Genomic DNA, 19,574 nt, shown 5'->3' on the forward strand with positions numbered 1-19,574 from the left:
CTGTTGAAATACTTGCCACATAGTAGGTGGTCATCAAATATTTTTGTAAAGAAGCAGCCAGATCTGTGTAGGAGCCATGGCCAATTTTCTGGGACATCCTAGGGGCTTCTGGCTCTGAACTGCAGCAACAGCGGAAGAAGCTAGTTTGAAAGAGGGACTTTCCAAGACCATCCCTGGCGGGAGGAATTTGCGGAGCATCAGAGTGAGAGTTAGGCAGGGTGGGAAAGAATTGTGTGGATGATACAGGATTACTGCAAGCTGCGGACGCCACCCAGCGGCCATAAACCAGGCGATAGGGAGCCATGTTACAAGAATCCTCTGTGCGCGGAGCATTCTGGGAGTTGTAGTCGGGCTGCACTAAGGGGCGGTGTTGCCAGTGGGGCTGTTGGGTTCTGTGGTCCGGCGTTTATTGGGCGGGAAGTATCCTCGTCTGCCGGACTACGAGTCCCGTGGTGCCCCGCGGCCAGCTGCGCAGGCGCGGTGAGTCGGTGCTGGTCAATCCTTAACGAAGAGGGGGCAGCTAGCTGGGTCGAGCGGTGTTGGGAGGGGTTGCCGAGTGGGTCTGTGGCGAGGCAGGGTAAGGCGGCCGGCACCATGTCGAGGCAGGCGAACCGTGGCACCGAGAGCAAGAAAATGGTAACCGGACCGTGTGACCTCGGCGGGTGGGGTGGAATGGAGGTGTTCTGGGGAAGGGGCCCAGCGCGGGGTGCAAGTCTCAACTGGAAAGGCGCCTTCTACCAGCCCTGGGAGGGAGTGGTTCCGCTGGAGGGAAGGAAGGGGCTCATTGGTGGGTTGAGAGCGGAGATTAGCTCTGGGAGCGTCCCGGGTGCGGGGCAGGTTGGAGGGCCGCTGGAGGAGCTCGAAGACCTCTTCCCCCGCCACCTGAGTGCGATTGGGTACGAGACCAACAACGACGGCGACGATAATAGTAGCTCCCACTGTTGCTCTCTTACTGCGTTAGGCGCTGGGCCAAGCACTTTACGTCTATTATCTCATTTAATCCGCAAAAGAACTCGTTAGGTGGATGATAAAATCGCCGTTTTAAAACTCAGAGGTTGCATAACTTGTTCCTATTTACAGCTAAGACGAGTTAGGATTTGAACCCATGTCTCTCTGACTTCAAAGCTAATGCTTCAGACTACTGGACTATAATGTCTCCCACACTGTGCCGTGGGCATTGTGAGATGCTCAGGTACTGATTTAACCAGAAAGCAAGAGAGTAAGGGGTGGGCCAGAGTTGGCCGTAAGTGGTTCCCCTCTGGTGAAGGTGGACAGGCTCCCTTCTTGTCCTGGAAATAGTAGGACACCATCTATCCTAGAAAGTTTGGCTGCTGATGGGGGCTGGCTTGGAAAGTAAGGTGGATGATGTTTTTCTCCAAACTAAGGGGATTTCTTGACAGGTGTTTCTTTTCTTTGGCATCTTCTTACTTCCTCTAGAATTGCCCATTTGTCTTTATTTTCTGATTTACAAACTGAGTTATTGAAGGTTGCATGCAGGGTAGATCTGCGGCCTTTTGTTGACACTCAGCTCTACAGAAGATGACTAAACTTCCATTACACCTTTGTATCTTATGCCAGGAACAGCCACCAAATATGGGCATCAGGAGGCCCTGTTACTCCAGAGTAGTACTGTACTTTTCCTCTGTCGGATCTCTTTGAAAAGTAGATAATAGCTGTGGACCTCCCCAGGAATATTAAATAGACAAAGATAAACAGACATTTACTTACATTTAGGGGGGACTTGTGGGCCCCCGAAAATACTCTGTGAATCATAGGTTAAGAATGCCTGTTTTGGAGGAAATAAGAAAAAGGAAGAAGAGTGTTTTGCTAGGCAGTAGTGTCATGCAGGTTGGCAGTCCCCAGCCTTTTTGGAGTTAGGAACCAGTTTCATGGAGGCCAGTTTTCCATGGGGTGTGGGGTGCAGGTGATTTGGGGATGGTTCGAGCGCGTTACATAATTGTGCACTTTATTTCTGTTACCACATCAGCTCCACCTCAGATCATCAGGCCTTAGATCCCAGAGGTTGGTAACCCCTGATGTATTGTAAAAAGCATGGATGTTTGTTGGAATCCTGATTGGTCCTCAGTTTACTTATCTATACAATGGGGAAATAATGCCTTTCTAGGATTAAGTGAGAGAACAGTGTAAAATGCAAGGGACATCGTAAATGTTTATTTTCCTCTCCGAGCAGATATCAGAAGTTTTCCTGTTTAGTTTTCATATCTAACTCTTTTTCGTATCTTTTTTTAAAACTTGAAACCAACATTGAAACTTTTAATACAAGTTTAGCAGGAACCTTCAGTCCCCACCCCGCAACCCTCAGTATTCACTTGTTTTGGTGAATTGAGGGAATTAGGGACTGGCATCAGTGCACTCCTGCTTCAAGAGTTTTGCTGCTGCTGTGGTCTCTGCTTGGAACCTTTCCCCCGAAGAGTATCTAGCTCCTCCTCACCTCATTTACAGGTACTCAGAGGTCACCTCCTCATAAAGGGCTTCCCTGACCACCTGACTAGTTCTCAATCCTCTTACTCTGTTTCTCTTCAAGCACTGTCTATTTCATTTAAAATGCTTCATTATAAATGATGTATTTACTTGTTTGTTTATAGTCGCCCCATGAGAATGTAACTCTACGAAAGCAAGGGTTGATTTGTTAACTGCTGTACTCCCAGCACCTAAAATGATGCTTGGCACTAGGCAATCTGTATTAAGTGAGTGACATGAAGGTTTGGTGCATCCTGTCATTCAGTTCCTATTGGTACCCACCTGAGGCTTGTCACGTGATCCTCTTTGTAGCCATCTGGTTTTGACATGCTCCCCTTCTTTCCTGTCTGCCTGGGGAGCCTCTGCCTCTAGCAATCCACGTCCCAATCAGCCCAGCCTTCTGCTAATTGCTGTGTTCCCAGTTAACCCTTCCAAAACTTACATGGTTAATATGGCCAAGTAATTAGATCTCTGCTTTTAATCTGTGTAAACAGAAACAACCCATTTGTCTAGCAAACTTTTCCTGGGTCCCAGCTCTGTGCAAAGCACTGTGGGAAATGCAGAGTTGAAGTCCTAGTCCCTAACCCTGAGAAGCAGTCCTCTATGAGAGAGGTTGAAAAATATACAATGCCAGGAGTAAAGAAGTGTCTGGGATTGAGCCCTGGCTTCACTGCTTACTTGTGTGACCTTGGGCAAATGTCTTCATTGCTATCAACATCAGTTTCACTATCTTTATTTATTTATTTTTGGCCACAGCAAGCAGCTTGAGGAATCTCAATTCCCCTACCTGGTATTGAACCCATGCCCTCTGCAGTGAAGCATGGAGTCCTGACACTGGACCACCAGGGAAGTCCCAGCATCCTTTTTCTCTTTAAATTAAAGTTTATCTACAACACTATGCTAGTTCCATGTGCACACAGTGATTCGATGTTATTAGGTTGGTGCAAACATAATTTTTTGTTTGGACTGTGGTTTTGGACTGTGAATTTTAAATCATTATAACTAGGCTCAAACACATCTTTATTAATCAAAATAGGAACCAACACATTTTTTGGTTGTACAATCAACACATTGTTGCCAACAAGAAATAAGCGTGTTCATTCCTATAGCGTAAAAATCTGTGACTTGGGATTCGACAAACTCTTGGAAAGCATTTTCTGCCTGCCGCTGGTTGTGAAAGCATTTTCCCTGCAAAAAGTTGTCGAGATGCTTGAAGAAGTGGTAGTCGGTTGAATGAGGTCAGGTGAATGTGGCGGATGAGGCAAAACTTTGTTGCCCAATTCGTTCAACTTTTGAAGCGCTGGTTGTGCGACCTGTGGTTGGGCGTTGTCTCGGAGCAGAACTGGGCCCTTTTCTGTTGCAGTGCCGGCTGCAGGCGTTGCAACTTTCAGTGCATCTCATCGATTTGCTGAGCATACTTCTCAGATATAATGGTTTCCACAAGATTCAGAAAGCTGTAGTGGAAGAGACAGGCAGCAGACCACCAAACAGTGACTATGACCTTTTTTTTGGTGCAATTTTGGCTTTGGGAAGTGGTTTGGAACTTCTTCTTGGTCCAATCACTGAGCTGGCTGTTACTGGTTGTCACATAAAATCCACTTTTCGTCACATATCATAATCTGATTGAGCAATGGTTCATTGTTGCATAGAGTAAGAGAAGATGACACTTCAGAATGATGATATTTTTGATATTCAGCTCATGAGGCACCCACTATTGAGCTTTCTCACCTTTCCAGTTTGCCTCAAGTGCTGAACCGTAGAATGGTTGACATTGAGGCCTTTGGCCGCTTCTCGTGTAGTTATAACAGGATGAGCTTTGATGATCCTCTCAACTGGCCATTGTCGTTGCATGCTTGTCAACTTCCGCTGGCTGGCCACTGCGCTCCTCATCTTCAAGGCTCTTGTCTCCTTTGCAAAACTTCTTGAACCACCCTGCACTGTACGTTTATTAGCAGTTCCTGGGTCAAATGCGTTCTTGAGGTTGCGAGTTGTCTCTGCTGTTTTATGACCCATTTTGAACTTGAATAAGAAAATCGCTCAAATTTGCTCTTTGTGTAACATCATTTCCCTAGTCTAAAATAAACATAAGGGACTTCCCTGGTGGTCCAGTGGTTAAGATTCTGAGCTCCCAGTGCAGAGGGCCCAGGTTCGATCCCTGGTCAGGGAACTAGATCCCATATGCTGCAACCAAGAGCTCACATGTTATAACCAAGACCCGGCGTGGCCAAATAAATATTTTTTAAAAATAACAAAATAGAATAAACATAAACAGCAAGTAGTGTCATTAGCAAAAAATCATAAAGTGAGACATGCACGTTAAAATGATGTATAACATAACCACATTTATTTAAGAATGTATTCCAGTATCAAACAGTAGAGTTCAACAATGTGAAACCGCAATTACATTTGCACCAGCCTAACAGTATACATGGAGAAGGCGATGGCCCCCCACTCCAGCACTCTTGCCTGGAAAATCCCATGGGCGGAGGAGCCTGGTGGGCTGCAGTCCATGGGGTCGCTAAGAGTTGGACATGACTGAGCGACTTCACTTTCACTTTTCACTTTCCTGCATTGGAGAAGGAAATGGCAACCCACTCCAGTGTTCTTGCCTGGAGAATCCCAGGGACGGCGGGGCCTGGTGGGCGGCCGTCTATGGGGTCGCACAGAGTCGGACACAACTGAAGCGACTTAGCAGCAGCAGCAGCAACACTATACACTACAAAGTGGTCACCACACAGGCATTCTTGTTAGTAAAGATGTTAACTAACCTTTGTGTGTTTAGGCCTGCCCTTTTTTGTGTGTTGTGACTATTCTCCAGAGCCCAGATGAGTTACTGCTTGAGTAGCAGCCCTCAGAAGCTCTCTTGACAGGAGGCTGGAGAGTGACGAAGAGGGAGGGACTCAGTCCTGTTCCTGACCTTCCTTCCCTAGCATCTTGCGGGGCAGTCACACTGGATTATTTGTGTTGACAAAAATGATAAGTATGACTCTTAATAAGTATCTTGGAACTTTAGCTCCAAAGGTTAGCCCCCTAAGGAGTTTTGATGTTTTGTTTGGTGCACTGACTACAAAGCTGCCTGAAAACCATCAAATGCAGGAGCTTACCTGAGTGTAGGGCTTGGCTTAACTTACAATGCACAGGGTGCCTGAAGTACTTGACTTTGCCAGCATGAACTCACTCCTGTGGTTTCTTGGTCTGCAAAGCATCTTTAAGTCCGTTATCTCATTAGACCCTCCCCTTCCATCAACCCTGTGATTGGCACGACAGATTTCACTGTTACTTTTTTTGTTGGGAAAAGATTGAAGTTCAGCAGAGTGAAGTGACTTGGCTAAAGTCTTTCAGCCAGTGACAAGTCTATACTTAGAATCAGGTCTTCTGACTATAAACCCTGTATCCCTCTATATGCCTTACTAATTGCTTTAAAGTTCTTTATAGTGATTCAGAATCTCCCTCTTTGAACCTAGTTCAGAGTGCTTTCTGTGACCACGCCACAGAGAAGCAGTTTAAGAACAAAAATAACAACATCTACTCTTTTTTTTTTTGGCCTTATGTGGGATCAAACCCATGCCCCTGCAGTGGAAGTGTGGAGTCTTAACCACTGGACTGCCGGGGGAATCCTACCGTACCTACTTCTTGAGTAGGTGCTATGCAGCAGGCACTCTACACACGTTGTCTCACTGATAATCCTGAAGGGCAGATAATGTTGTCACCACTGTACAGCTGGGAAAAGCTGATTTTCAGGGAGATTAAGCAGTGACTTAGGAAGACTTAATAACTTTTTACAGGACAGTGCTCAGCACTAAGAGTGAGTCTCAGTTACTTAACCTATCACCTGTAAAATGGGGATAAATAGTGTTTATTTTGCTGACCTCTCATGGTTGTTGTGAAGATCAATAAGTAACTGTCTGTGAAGATACTCTAAATGTTTTATAAATGTTAGTGATTGTTATTATTAAACATAATTAAAGCAGTCTGAAAGTAGAAGTTTTGCAGAAGAGATTCCTGTTTCTGTTGGGAGGAAGAATGTGCTATGTCCAGTGACAAAATGGGGCTGGTTGAATTATGTGACCTTTATGGTACCATGGAACCTTAAGTTATAAGAGTCTTCAGACTGCAGCCTCTTGTTACTTCTCTGAGTTGCTCTTCTGTTCTCTAGGTTTACTCCTCTGGTCACACTGCTCTCCTAGCTGTGTCTCACACAGAGCAGACATAACTCCCACCTGAGGGCCTTACACTTGCTGCCTCCAATTTTTTCACCTACATATCTTCACGGCTTTTCCTTATTACCTTTGGGTCTTTGTACAACCGTCATCTTAATGAGGCCTTTTCTAACTACCCTATCTAAAATTGACACCCCCCCCCATATACTTACAGGTGAACATAAATACTCACTAATCTTTTACACTCATTTTCCTCCGTGGCTCTTACACTGTCTGGCAAACCATTTATTTATTCAGTTTATTGCTTGTTTCCCTCCTGTTAGGTAGTTTCTGGTACATAGTAAACCTTGAATGAAAGGTTTTTTCCTACACTACAGCTCATTCCTACTTTTAAAGTCTGAAGACCTTTTAAGTTGTCGTGCACTATTTATGTCATGAGCTATTCCACATAGGCTTGGTTCATAATTGAGTGGAGATAAACTTAGAAATTAAGAGAGGCTGTGGAGAGTCTGGGTCATATTCCATTCCCAGATTCCAGGCTTATTGATTCTGTGAGCACCAACAGATCTGTTTAGGGCCTTGATTTTTCTTATCGATAAATTGGGGGCTGTTGCATGTGTAAAGTGCTTAATAACATAGTGATATGTATGTTACTTGGCATCATGGTGGGCAAGGCTCTTGGATTCTCCTAGGACTCATTAATAATACAAGGAAAGCTCTTCTGATTTAATGCAGTGGCGCCAACTCTATGGACTGGTTACTGCTGGACTGTCTCCATCCATTCATGCCCAGGCCACTCTAATGCCAAACCCTTAACTTTACTAAAAATCATTCTTCTCCTTAATAGCTCCCCTTTAACTGCCATACTTGGTAATATACCCCGATCTTGGAGATACCCTGACCTGTTTTAGTTGAATTCAGAGAGCTTACTTATTCAGAAGCTGATTCTTTTTGACTCTGTAGTATAGCTATCTTTTGTTTTTTTGGGGGGGAGGTGATTAATATGGCAGTGGTTGGGCACAGTGAACAGAATGAACAGTGGCTTAGAAACTTCTGGTTTCTGTCCCCCCAATTACTTTTGTCAATAATTAGCTGTCCTTGGACAAATTACTGAAGTTTCCTCATCTCTAAAACCAGATTAGTTCCTGCCCTTTATGCTTTACAGAGTTAGTGTGGAGTGGAAACTGAGATAATGAAAAATAGAATGCAGTATGTAAGCAAAAGGCATTCACATTACTATTCTTGCAGTGACCTCATCGCCAGGCCCTGAGGATGAGGTGAGGAACGACGGGTCCTGGGAGCCTGGGCTTTGACTTTAGTTATACTTTCTTCCCCAGAAGACTTGCAGACAGAAGGGTGCTCTCCTGCAGAAGGGACTGGTTGGGTGGCACTTGATTTTCAGCCTTATTTCTGTGTAAGTACGTTGACCTAGATGTTAACACATTTCTCACTTTGTTGAACTTTGATAATGCCTTTGCTCCAACCTGCTGCTTTTATTCTATAGTCTTGGTATTTGCTGTTCCTTTCACCTTCCCATCTCTCTGTTTTTTGGTAGGTAGGTGACAGGATTCTCTATCTGAGAAAGAGATTCTGTGATTCCAACTGTGGTTGTAACAGAAGCCAGTCCAGGTCAATATTGTGTTCCAGGCACAGAAAAGATTGTATTTCCTTCAGTTACCCCTTCCCTACAAACTCTTTAGCTGTGTCAAGAGGAACATTATCTTTCCCCCTGTTGGTGACTTGGAGGGGTCTTCACTAGTGCAGTGGACTTCATCTGGTACTTCATTGCCCCCGCTCCTCTGCTGCTCCTAAATGGGGCCTCAGGAGTGCAGTTCGGCTTGGCAGCTGTGGTGGGGTCCTGGGTCAGCAGGAGTCACCTCGGTGTGTTGGAAGGGTGACTGCTCAGTGGATGAGGCACCTTTCCCAGCCCATTTTCTAGTGGGTCTGGTGGCAGCCCTGTCGCATTGACCCTGGGGAGCCAGATTCTTTGGTTACTCCACAGAGGATGATGCTCTTTCCCACCGGACACCATAACCTTCCTTTGAATTCTGCCAGTTGCATTGAGGCTGATCTAGACTCTCACCAAACTTTCTCTTTTGTGTGGCTTGCTCCTGACTGCCTTTTCAATCTCTTTTAGAGCTCTGAGCTCTTCACCCTGACCTACGGGGCTCTAGTTACCCAGCTCTGCAAGGACTATGAAAACGATGAAGATGTGAATAAACAGCTGGACAAAATGTGAGTGAGCTCCTCTGTGGGAGACGGGCATGGGACTCCTGAGCACACCGAGTCTGCGTGGTCCCTTGGAGCCCAGAACAAGGTCCTCTGTCACAGTCAACCCTTCGGGTGCTGTTTCCACTGCTTATTTATTGGGAGGTTTGGGGATTGTCCTCATTGTCCCTTTACCACCAACAGCATTACATTCAGACATAAAGACATTCAGACCCCGTAATATAGTCGGTTCTCTCATTTCTTTCCCAGGGGCTATAACATTGGAGTCCGACTGATTGAAGATTTCTTGGCACGGTCAAACGTCGGGAGGTGCCATGACTTTCGGGAAACTGCAGATGTCATTGCCAAGGTCATTATCCTGGGCCACCAGGCCATGCTGAAGAATTGTCATTGGAAGGCACTGCTTACCACCCTCTCCCTTAGAGAGGCCCTTAGTATTCCAGAAGAATAGCTAGGCAGCTGTCTGGGCCAAATAAGCCTTGCTGGTGGTTTAAGAATAGTACAGATTATGAAAAAGGGAAGAATGGTTGGGAGCATCCCTGTGGATTAAAGCCCCACTGGAAAGAGAGGGGTGTGGAGTTGTGCACAGTTGCTTTTCCTTCTTTGCCCTGAATACGTGAAGCTTCAGTGTCTTGCGGAGGCCCCAGTTTTTTTCCAGAGCCATTTAAGTCCCCTTTCTGGTCCCATCACATCACCTTCCCTGGTGCACAGCCCCTCCTGCTCTTCCCATAGTGCCATTGTGTGTCTCCTGACAGGTGGCGTTCAAGATGTACTTGGGCATCACTCCAAGCATCACCAATTGGAGCCCAGCTGGTGACGAATTCTCCCTCATTTTGGAAAATAATCCCTTGGTGGACTTCGTGGAACTTCCTGATAACCACTCATCCCTTATTTATTCCAATCTCTTGTGTGGGGTGTTGCGAGGAGCCTTGGAGATGGTGAGTGCAGCTCTTTTCCTTCTGAGACACCTGAAAGGTAGTAGGGTCTTAATAAATGTTTGAATGAATGAATGAGAGTGAAAAGGGTTTAGAGCTCACCTGGTACTTCGCTGCTAGAGATGGTGAGGCTGCCAAGAATAGGATCCAAGTTGGAGATCTCTACGTGGTGTTGATCCTCATTGCTTAGGCTGGGAGGTGGTGCTGTCAGCCCCCAAAGCCTGGGAGCATCCGTTCCCAGATTGGCTTATCTGGTGACAGTTTAATTTGTGAGTGTTCTTTGCTAAGTCTCTCCTGTTGGGTCGGGGCCACTGCCTTTTTTAACAGGAACTAGCAACCTTGTCCTTGTGGAAACCAACCCCCTTGTTTAGGCTGCTCTAGGTGAGGCAGTTATAGCTGCATCCCCAGTGATTTCACAGAGGCCGTGGCTAGGCAGCTGCCCCTTCGTTTTCACACTGTCCCCCAGGTCCAGATGGCTGTGGAGGCCAAATTTGTCCAGGACACCCTGAAAGGAGATGGTGTGACAGAAATCCGGATGAGGTTCATCAGGCGGATTGAGGACAACCTCCCAGCTGGAGAGGAATGACCATCCCCAGGACTTCAGGGCAGCCAGCAGGAACACTTGTTGGATCAGAAAGCCTCAGTGCTCTTCCTGCCGTCAAGAATTCAGTGACTCTTTAACGGATGTTATATATTCTTCTAACCTTGTTTCCGTTCTCCATGTTAATAAAGAGCAGACTGTGATATAGTCCATTTACCTACAAGTGTGCGCATTCAGGAGCGAAATTCTGTGCTCCCTATCCCTTCACAGGGGCTGGATGTAGTCATCCTTGGTTGGACTAGAAGGAGCTCAAACCATTTTACATTCCTGTTTGAATTTTTCCAAAGCAGAACCCACTTTGACCCCATTAAGAGGTAAACCTCGCATACCTATACCTGGGTCTTCAGAAAGTCATTGGTGAGTGACTGTAGGGAGTCCAGGACTCACTGGGCAGGGAGGAGATGATGGGAGGGGCGGGGCGGATTTGCTGGCTGGAGTGTGATACCCTCTAGTGCTTGCCAGGAAAGGGGAGCCAGTCAGGCCAGAAACATTGACTTCTGGGAAACCACCCAGGTCTCTCTTTCCTCCCTGCTGTTTGGAGGCAACATCTCCTCTTTTTACAGAGGGTCCATCTTTTTTTCTTACAAATTCTTCAATAAAGACACATTCTTGAGTGAAATCCCAATCATGTCCTGTTTTCTTTCTGCTCGGCCCTGGGAATTTTGTTACAATGGGGTGTGCAGACCTGCTGGGTCCTGTGCCCTACCTTGATTTTATCTAATCCAGAAATACTTCTCCCTGTGGACCAGAGAGTCTGGGAAGCCTGGGAGCCAAGGAGGCTCCTTCAGAGTCATTTTTGAGTCTACCGTCTATAGCAAAATCTAGAAGCAGACCAGTATCCCAGATGTTCCTAAAATGGACTATCCTGGGCTCTTGGCCACCACGTTGGAGGATTTGGCTAGAAAGACCATGTAAACCTTGCTAGGGTGCCATTTAATGAGTGCTTACCAAGTGTCACCACTGCACTGAACACTTTGTATGCATTATCTAATTCACAGTAATACCATTTTTAGAAGGCCACAAGTTGCCCAAGGTCATACAGCTAGTAAGTGGAGAAGCTAGGGTTCAAAGCCCCAGCCAGACTCCATAAGCCCATCTCCTTTTTTTTTCTGCGCTGGATCTTGGTTGTGGTACATGGGATCTAGTTCCCCGACCAGGGATAGAACCTGTGCCCCCTGCAGAGGAAGGTGCATCCTCAACCACTGGGCCACGAGGGAAGTCCCCACAGCCCACGTTCTTAACCATGATGCCTGCTTCACACTGTGGGATGGTGGAGGAGCAGGCCCGCGGATCCCTCTCTCAGTCTCACAGAGCTTAGGGTAGCTTTTAAACAGAGGGGTCAAAGGTCATCAGGCCATATTTGGTAGCACTCTTCTTGGGGACAGCCTCGGACCTTGAGGTCCAGATCCTCAGGTGGTTGGGGTGAGACAGAGCCCCGGACCTTCCCCAAGGTTAGTGGACAAGCCTGAGGTGAGGGGAGCATTGTGCTTGAAGTGTGTCTGGTCATAAAGTTCTAGGGCACGGGAACACCCGACCTGCCTCTTCCAGCTGGGTTAAGCTGCTGACGAGGAGGAAAGATCACTTCCGGGGCCCATAAAGAAGGCCGAGCGCTGAAGAACTGATGCTTTTGAACTGTTGTGCTGGAGAAGACTCTTGAGAGACCCATGGACTGCAAGTAGATCAATCCTAAAGGAAATCAGTTCTGAATATTCGTTGGAAGGACTGATGCTTAAGCTGAGGCTCCAATACTTCGGCCGCCTCATGTGAGGAACTGACACATTAGAAAAGACCCTGATGCTGCAAAAGATTGAAGGTGGGAGAAGGGGATGACAGAGGATGAGATCACTGACTCATGGACATGAGTTTGAACAAGCTCCAGGAGTTGGTGATGGACAGGAAAGCCTGGCGTGCTGCAGTCCACGGGGTCGCCAAGTTGGACATGACTGAGCAACTGAACTGAACTGATGCTTCCTCTAGGATCCCCTTCTCCAAGCCTGTTTACCTCCCCCTCCAGAGACATAGTTTGGGGCCCCAGTGCAGGCACCCCATTTTGGTCAGCTGCATCCTCAGCACCCAGCATGGGGTTGGGTGCAGTCACACCAGAGTGTGAGTGACTGAGAGCGTGGCTGATGGAGTGAATGCTGGGGCCCAATGTGGAAAGCGTGTGGTGTCTGGACCTGCCAAGAAAAGTGCACTGCGCCACCCTTTCTCTCTCCAGGGGGCCCCTCGCCCTTCCTCTCCTCCTAGTACCACAGCCTACTTTCCAGCAGCTGTTTGTATGGCGTGAGGTTTTGGGTATTTCCTTTCCCAGAATTTAACTTGGGCAGCGTTACAGGGTCGGCAAGCTGTGGAAACAAAGTCCCCTTAGTAAGTTCTCCCAATTACAACTCCACAGTTTTGTGATGTGCACTCAGGGGCTGAGGGAAGGGAAAGGGCTGAGGACTATGAGCTATTCGGAACATCACCTCATTCTCTCCCCAGATGAGCCAACCATACACGGCCCAGCTACCCAACAGCTGCGCCCCCCAACCTCTGAAATTAATCAGCTGTAGATTACATACCCCGTTGCTTTACTGTGGCTGAGGGTGGACCACCCCCTGCCCCACAACCCCCAGGCGAGGCCATTCCCCATCCATGATGTATTGGCACAGCCTCCCGACAAGAAGGGGCAGGGTTGCCTGGCCATATGGGAATGGCTGACTAACCGGGTGGGGTTCCCAAAGACCCTGGGTGGCTGGAGAAGTCCATGCTGGTGGCTTTGGGGCTTGGCGCTGGCTGGGCAGAGCGCTAAGGAAAGGCCTTGTCTGCAGCCTTTGGCCACCAGGGGTCTCCAGATCACTGTAACATCCCGAGAGTAACCATGGGATCCCTGGTTCTCAGAATTTGCCAGAAGATGCACCTGATGGAGCAAATCTCAGAGGCTGGTCAGAGCCTGAAAGTGCCCCCTTCTTTTAGTCACAACCATTTGAAAACAAAGCTCCATGGCTGCCCAGGGCGTTGGAAAAAGCACACTGGCAAAGAAGTCTCTGGCTTCCATTCACACCCCATACTCTCATACTCCTGAGTATGAGACGTCCAACCTCCTGAGTTGGACGCGCTAGCTCTGAGCCCTTGTCTAACCAACCCCCTCACCTCCTGAGTGGAGACCAGAGTACCAGCCCTCTGCCCCTGATGTAAGAGGGTCCTGTCCCTGCCCCAGCCCCCAACCAGTGACATTTCCAGATTCAGGGTATCCCTTTCTCTGGCAGATTGGCTGCCCCTACATTTGTCCTGGGCATCCAGGTCTGAGAAGGAGGTAGCCACAGAGGCTCAGGAGCAGAAATTGCATTAAGTAAAATTAAAACAGTCTCCTGACAAGTAGTTCATTGTGGCTGCTAGGGGGTGGTGGTGCAGGAAAGGCATCCTCCGTTCTCCTGGAGCTTAAGTGCCACCATGTGCTGTTCCCTGGAAGCCAGAGGGTGGGTGGGAGGGCGGGGAGGGTGGCGGCGGGCGAGCAGCCTCGCTTTTACCAATCCCCAGCCTTTGATGTCGGGCCAGGTCTGACCCCAGGACGGCCGCTGGCCACTGCCAGGGGAGCTGTGGGATGCAGCGCATTCCTGGGGGCAATTTGCACTTCTGGCAGAAGGAGGGGAAAGTTTTTACTGTGGGGAAGGGGGTGGAGAGAGAGCGCTGCAGCAGAGTTGAGGAGGTGGGTGCTGTGAGGAATAATGGAGCGAGTCAAGGCACAGGGCAGCAGCCTCCTGACTCAACCTGGTTCACTTAGCCTGTGAGCTCGAGGCCTCCTCCAGGAAGCCTTCTCTGATGAACCCCAAAAAGGTGAGAAGCAGTACCCTCACCCCCGAACACACAGGTATAGTCCTGGGAGATGCTGAGAGAAGCAGCTGCTTGTCCCTCCTAGCTCTGGAGGCCTGGACCATCAGTCATGGGGGCATCTAGGACCAAGCCAGGCTGGAGGAGGGCTGGGAAGATGGCGTGAAGAAGAGCATGGCAGCATGTGAGTGAGTGCAGACCAATGTTATTCATAGCAACAGCTAATATTTATTGCAGAGCGACTCTGCCAGTGCTAGTCTAAGCACTTCACATGCATCTCTCATTGAGCATTCCCAATTCTCCTAGCACTATTCCCATTTTGCAGATAAGAAAACCAAGATACACAGCTAATACATATTAGATTCAGGACTTGAACCAAAACAGCCCAGTATTGGACACCAAGCTCTTCTCCAGTATATTCTGGGTTGCATATGTGTGTTTTTGTATTTCACTGAGTGACTGTTTGCCTGTGTTCCTTGAGGAGTGTGTCTGTTATGTGAATTCTTTCATTTAATGAAAATGTAGCCCCAAGTTGAGGGCTGGAGACACGATGCTGGGAGATTTTATCCATGGGAAGCAGCTGAAGGCATGTATGGTGATGGGGAGGACAGGTTGAAAATGTAGAGACAAGGGTGAGCCCCAGCTCTGCCACTTATTGGTTATGTGACTCTGGACAAAGAATTGGATCTCTGGTCCTCAGTTTTTTCATTTGGAAAATAGGGATAATAATGCCTACCTTGCTGACTGTTTTGAGGATAAAACAAAATGAAGTATGTGTATTTCCTGGCCTAGGCTGAGTGTTCCCTAATTGGCAGTTATGATGAACATGATATTTGGGGGAATTATCTTGCAGAATTGCTGTGTGTGGATATACGAGTGTCTGCAGATGGTAATTTTGCAAAATCAGGGCCATGCCTCAATTGTTCATTGCTGTATTCCCAAATGTCTAGCATCATTTTCAGCACAAAGCAGATACTCAATAAATTTTTATTCACTGTTGACTAAGTGTAAGAATGAAGTAAGGAGGGCCCATAGAGAGAGGGTGGGTGGGCAGTATGAACTCAGGGCAAAACGAAAATGCAGAGCCCCTGGTTCAGAAAAGATGACCCAAAAGAGCCTTAAACCAAGCCCTTCTGAGCTGCAGGCCCATGAAGCCAGCCCCAGCCTCCTCTTGCCTTTGAGCATCACCAGCCCCCAGCCTTCCCCCAGCCCAGCTGGGAGGGAGTATAAGGAGACTCCGCCCAGGCCTGTGCTTCCCAGGCTGCCTGAGGATTGCTCAGTGTGAGCAGGCCAGGAAGGGACTCAGTGACCTGCAGACCTCTCCCCCAGGGAGCCCCTCCTGAGCCAGACCATTCCTGAGAGCAGCCCTCTTGCCCTCCATCTGTCTAGAAACTTACCCCCAACCCCAAACCACCAGCCAGGCCTCTGGGTGGTCTGGGCACATGTGGTCACATTTAGATGTTGATTGAAGCAAAATTGTTATAAGATTAGAATATTTAAGGTAACTTCAATTTCCATGGCATTACTGGGATTTTTGAGGATAGGGCTGAGAGGTCCCTGGGGGTGGAAGTGAGGAGAATGGAGGGGGCTGCAGGAGGGGTCTTTATTACCTTAGTTCTGTAAGAGAGGCCTCTGGTGGCTGGAAAGAAAGAAGGGCTCAAGAGAGGGAAGGGCTTCCCAGCAATTGTAGAAGCAAGAGTCCAGTCCCCTAGGGAGTGGGTTGGGCATGAGGGTGTGCAGAATCACCAAGGCCCTGGGAGAGCAGGGACAGTTACCAGCACCCACCCCCTCCCCAGACGACTTGCACACCCCAGGCCACACATCCGTGTGAACGTCCCTCTCTCCCCTCAGTTTGCCTGGCAGATGGAAGAGATGGCAAGAGGAAGATTCCATTCAGGGCCTCCGCAGGCTCCAACCTAGAGTGGTTGGAGCCCAGAGAGTTTTCTTACTGACTTGTCAAGACAGAAATCTAGAAGGAATGGGAGAATCACGGTGACAGTAATAACAATTGCTAACATTAATTAAGTCACTACTATGTGCCAGGCTTGGGTTAAGCCCTTTATATTCACTGTTTCTAAGCGGCCTGATAGCATGGTGGGAAAGCAGGGAGACTGGGGAGCCAGCCTGCATGGTGACCATGGGTGAGTCAGTTAACCCCTCTGTGCCTCTGTTTTCTGTCTACACAGTGGGGACAATACTCTTATCCATCTCAAAGGACTGGTGTGAGGATTCAACGAGCTAATCCATGAGAAGTGCTTAGAGCAGTGCTTGGTGTGGAGTAAGAGCCCTGCAAGGGTTAGCTGTTGTCATCAGGGACTATCATTATCCCCCTTTTAAAGAGGAGGAGTTTGAGGTTTGAAGAAATGAGGTCACTTGCCCACAGTCACCAAGAGGCAGAACTGCGATCCCAGCCCAGGTCTGCGTGACTCTTCAGCCCGTGCTCTAAACGGGGCAGGAGAGGCCACCATCGGCTCTGCCAGGGCTGTGCTAAGCAGGTTACGGGCCTCGTCTGGTTCACTTTAACCAACCATCACATTTCCTACCCTTACTCAGGCCTAGAACAGTCCTTGAATCCTTTTTTTTTTGGCCTCGGATTCTTGTGGCTGAGGGAAATGAAGTCCAGAGATGGGGAGCAACTTGTCTAAGGCCACACAGCAGGCAACAGCAGGCAATCACAGGCAGAGCTGACCCCCTGATATCTAGGCACCACCAGAGACAGACCAAGGCTGAAAGCCCCTGGCAGGTGGGATGGGGGACCGGCCAGGCGTCTGGCCTGGCTTAGCCCAGAGGTGAGCCTTGGCAGGAAAGTCTGCGACCTATGGCACACAGACACTCATTTCCTGTCTTGAAGTTTGCTGGGCCAAGAACTGGTAGAACAGCAGGTGGCTATGGAGGGTCGTGGCAAGACTGTCTCAGCCTTGCTTTGGGGAGGGGCAGCTGAGGCCCGCCTTAAGGGTCCAGTGAAGACCAGGGACCACATGACCACCGGACAGGGCCAGACTTGGCCTCCTAGGACTGGCTGAAAGGTGCAGGAGCTGGAGCCCTCTCTGCCTGCAGGGCCTTCAGCAGGGGTAGAAGAAGAGAGGCTGGGGATGTACGAGGCACATAGAACCAGGCTGACGGGGGGCTCAGGAAAGTTTAAGGGGTGAGTCAGAAGAATCAGCGGAGAAGGCGATGGCACCCCACTCCAGTACTCTTCCCTGGAAAATCCCATGGATAGAGGAGCCTGGTGGGCTGCAGTCCATGGGGTAGCAAAGAGTCGGACATGACTGAGCGACTTCACTTTCACTTGTCACTTTCATGCATTGGAGAAGGAAATGGCAACCCACTCCAGTGTTCTTGCCTGGAGAATCTCAGGGACGGGGGAGCCTGGTGGGCTGCTGTCTATGGGGTCACACAGAGTCGGACACGACTGAAACGACTTAGCAGCAGCAGCAGCAGCAGAAGAATCAGAGGTAAGATCACGTGGGGGACTAAGTGTGTATTGCAGCAACTGTGCGCATGGAGCCCATGGGAACCCCTTCCCCAGCACAAGAGGTACCTTGACTGCTGGCTTCACCAGCACCCCCATCACTGAACTCCCTTCCCCCACCCACCCCAGAACAGCTCATACTCAGAGCTAAAAACTCTACATGGATTAATGGATTTAATCCTCACAACAAGCCTATGAGAGCTTTTCAGATGAGGAAACTGAGGCTTCAGAGGTTAGGCAACTTGCTCAAGACACACATTTGATGAGTGGTGGCTCTTGGACTTGAACCCAGGCAGTCTGACTGCAGAGTCCCCGCTGCTTAGCTCCCACCCCCTCCCTGGCCAGTCAGGCCCATCTGATCCCCATCAAGGGCCTGGTTTTCACACCAGCTTGGGGAAGGGCCGCAGCTCTCCATCCCAGCCAGTCTCCTCTTAGGTATCCTGCCACCCAGGCCCCCTCCCCTTTCCCTGGGCAGTGCCCGAGCCTGGCTCCCCTGCAGTCCCTCTGTGCTGGCTCAGGCCAGGAGGCCAGGCCCAAAGACCCCGTGCAACCCCGCCCCACTCTGAGGGCCAGAATAGGAGTGGGCCCAGACTCCGGAGGTGGGTGAGGGTGAGAGGCCCCGTCTAGGAGTGGCGGGACTGGTGTGTACCTTGGCAGGGGTACGGCAAAGTGGGAGGCCCTTGGAGGGCAAGCGGTGGGAGAAGGAGGGGGCCATGGAGGTGGGCCCAGACCCAGAGACAGACAGCCGTAGGCCCTTCCTGCTTCTCTGCTGGACCTGTGGATGGTCTTTCCTACTTAGACCAGACAGACAGACATACACACCCACTCGCCCCAACATGCCTTCTAGAACTCCTCCTGCACTCGCTGCCTCTACTTCCTCCTCAGTGGCTACTCCTTTGGCCTCTGCCACCTGACTCCTGTTCCTTCAAACCCAACCACCAGCCCCTGCCAGTCCCAAAGGACTGTGATGTCTGACCCTGGGCCTCCTTGGCCTTCTAGAAACACCCTGCCTTTGCTTTCTGAGTCAATGCCCTCTTGGCTTCCCCCCAACTCCCAGTCCCACCTTCCAAATCTCCTTTGCAGACCTCTCTTCCCCATGCATGTCCTCTTAATGTTAATGGCCCTGGCCTGAGCACTTCTTCCCTGAACATCACTCCCGTGGCCTCAGTTACCATCTGTATACCACAGGCTCCTAATATCTAGCTCAGAACTCTGCTGGATACATGGAAGCCCACAGGGGTGTGCAGCTAAGTGCATCCGGCCATCTTCCTTCTGAACCACCAGCTCCCCACTGCCCAACCAGAAACCTAGACTCTGTCCTCATTTCCAGGTCTAGGTCCTTTGCCCCCACCTCCAAATCCTGCCTATTCCATCTCCTTGACTCCTCTTGCTGTTGTTTCATTGTTTGTTTTGGGGAGCTGCATGCTGGGCATGTGGGATCTTAGTTCCTGAACAGTAGCCTCCTCCAGCGTCCCTGCCTCTGTTTTTCTCCACAGAGAAGTCAGGGGACTCTTTCCAAAGTGCAGCTCTGACCACCTCACTGCACTGCTCCAGAGCCTTCAGTGGCTCCCCATTTCCTTGAAGTGAAGTCTAACCAGCTTCTGCATGGCCTACAAGATCCCGCTGCCCGCTTCTGTGTGCACACAGGCTCACCTCCCTAAACCCAGCATGTGCAGATCACCAGCGCCCCTCCTCCCGCCACCCGCCTAAGTCCTGGCCCTCAGGCTAGGTCACCACCGCCAGGAAGCCTTCCGACAACTCTTCACGTATGGCCCACCATCCCTGTGCTGGGCTTCCCAGGTGGCTCCATACTAAAGAACCCGCCTGCCAATGCAGGAGACAGAGACCGCGATTGTATTCTTGCCGTGGACAGAGGAGCCTGATGG

At 49.4% G+C, this 19,574-nt stretch overlaps 1 protein-coding gene and 1 non-coding gene across 4 annotated transcripts; both read left to right on the forward strand.

The window, feature by feature from the left end:
• Positions 1–474: 474 nt before the first annotated feature.
• Positions 475–11,031, forward strand: TRAPPC3 (trafficking protein particle complex subunit 3). 3 transcript variants are annotated; one of them, XM_040231692.1, is made up of 6 exons: positions 475–636; positions 7,979–8,055; positions 8,779–8,876; positions 9,120–9,219; positions 9,626–9,808; positions 10,272–11,031. In XM_040231692.1, coding segments are annotated over exons 3-6 (405 nt in total). In that variant the 5' UTR covers positions 475–636; positions 7,979–8,055; positions 8,779–8,874; the 3' UTR covers positions 10,392–11,031. The 3 variants fall into 3 exon arrangements, with proteins under 3 accessions (XP_040087626.1, XP_040087627.1, XP_040087625.1); XM_040231693.1 differs by having other exon boundaries at positions 7,982–8,055; XM_040231691.1 differs by lacking the exon at positions 7,979–8,055.
• On the forward strand, positions 4,576–4,648 carry TRNAG-CCC. The gene has a single exon. It is a non-coding gene; the product is annotated as a tRNA-Gly (tRNA).
• Positions 11,032–19,574: the final 8,543 nt, after the last annotated feature.

This window comes from Oryx dammah, unplaced genomic scaffold, assembly GCF_014754425.2.
Source record: "Oryx dammah isolate SB20612 unplaced genomic scaffold, SCBI_Odam_1.1 HiC_scaffold_28, whole genome shotgun sequence".
Lineage (NCBI taxonomy): Eukaryota > Metazoa > Chordata > Mammalia > Artiodactyla > Bovidae > Oryx > Oryx dammah.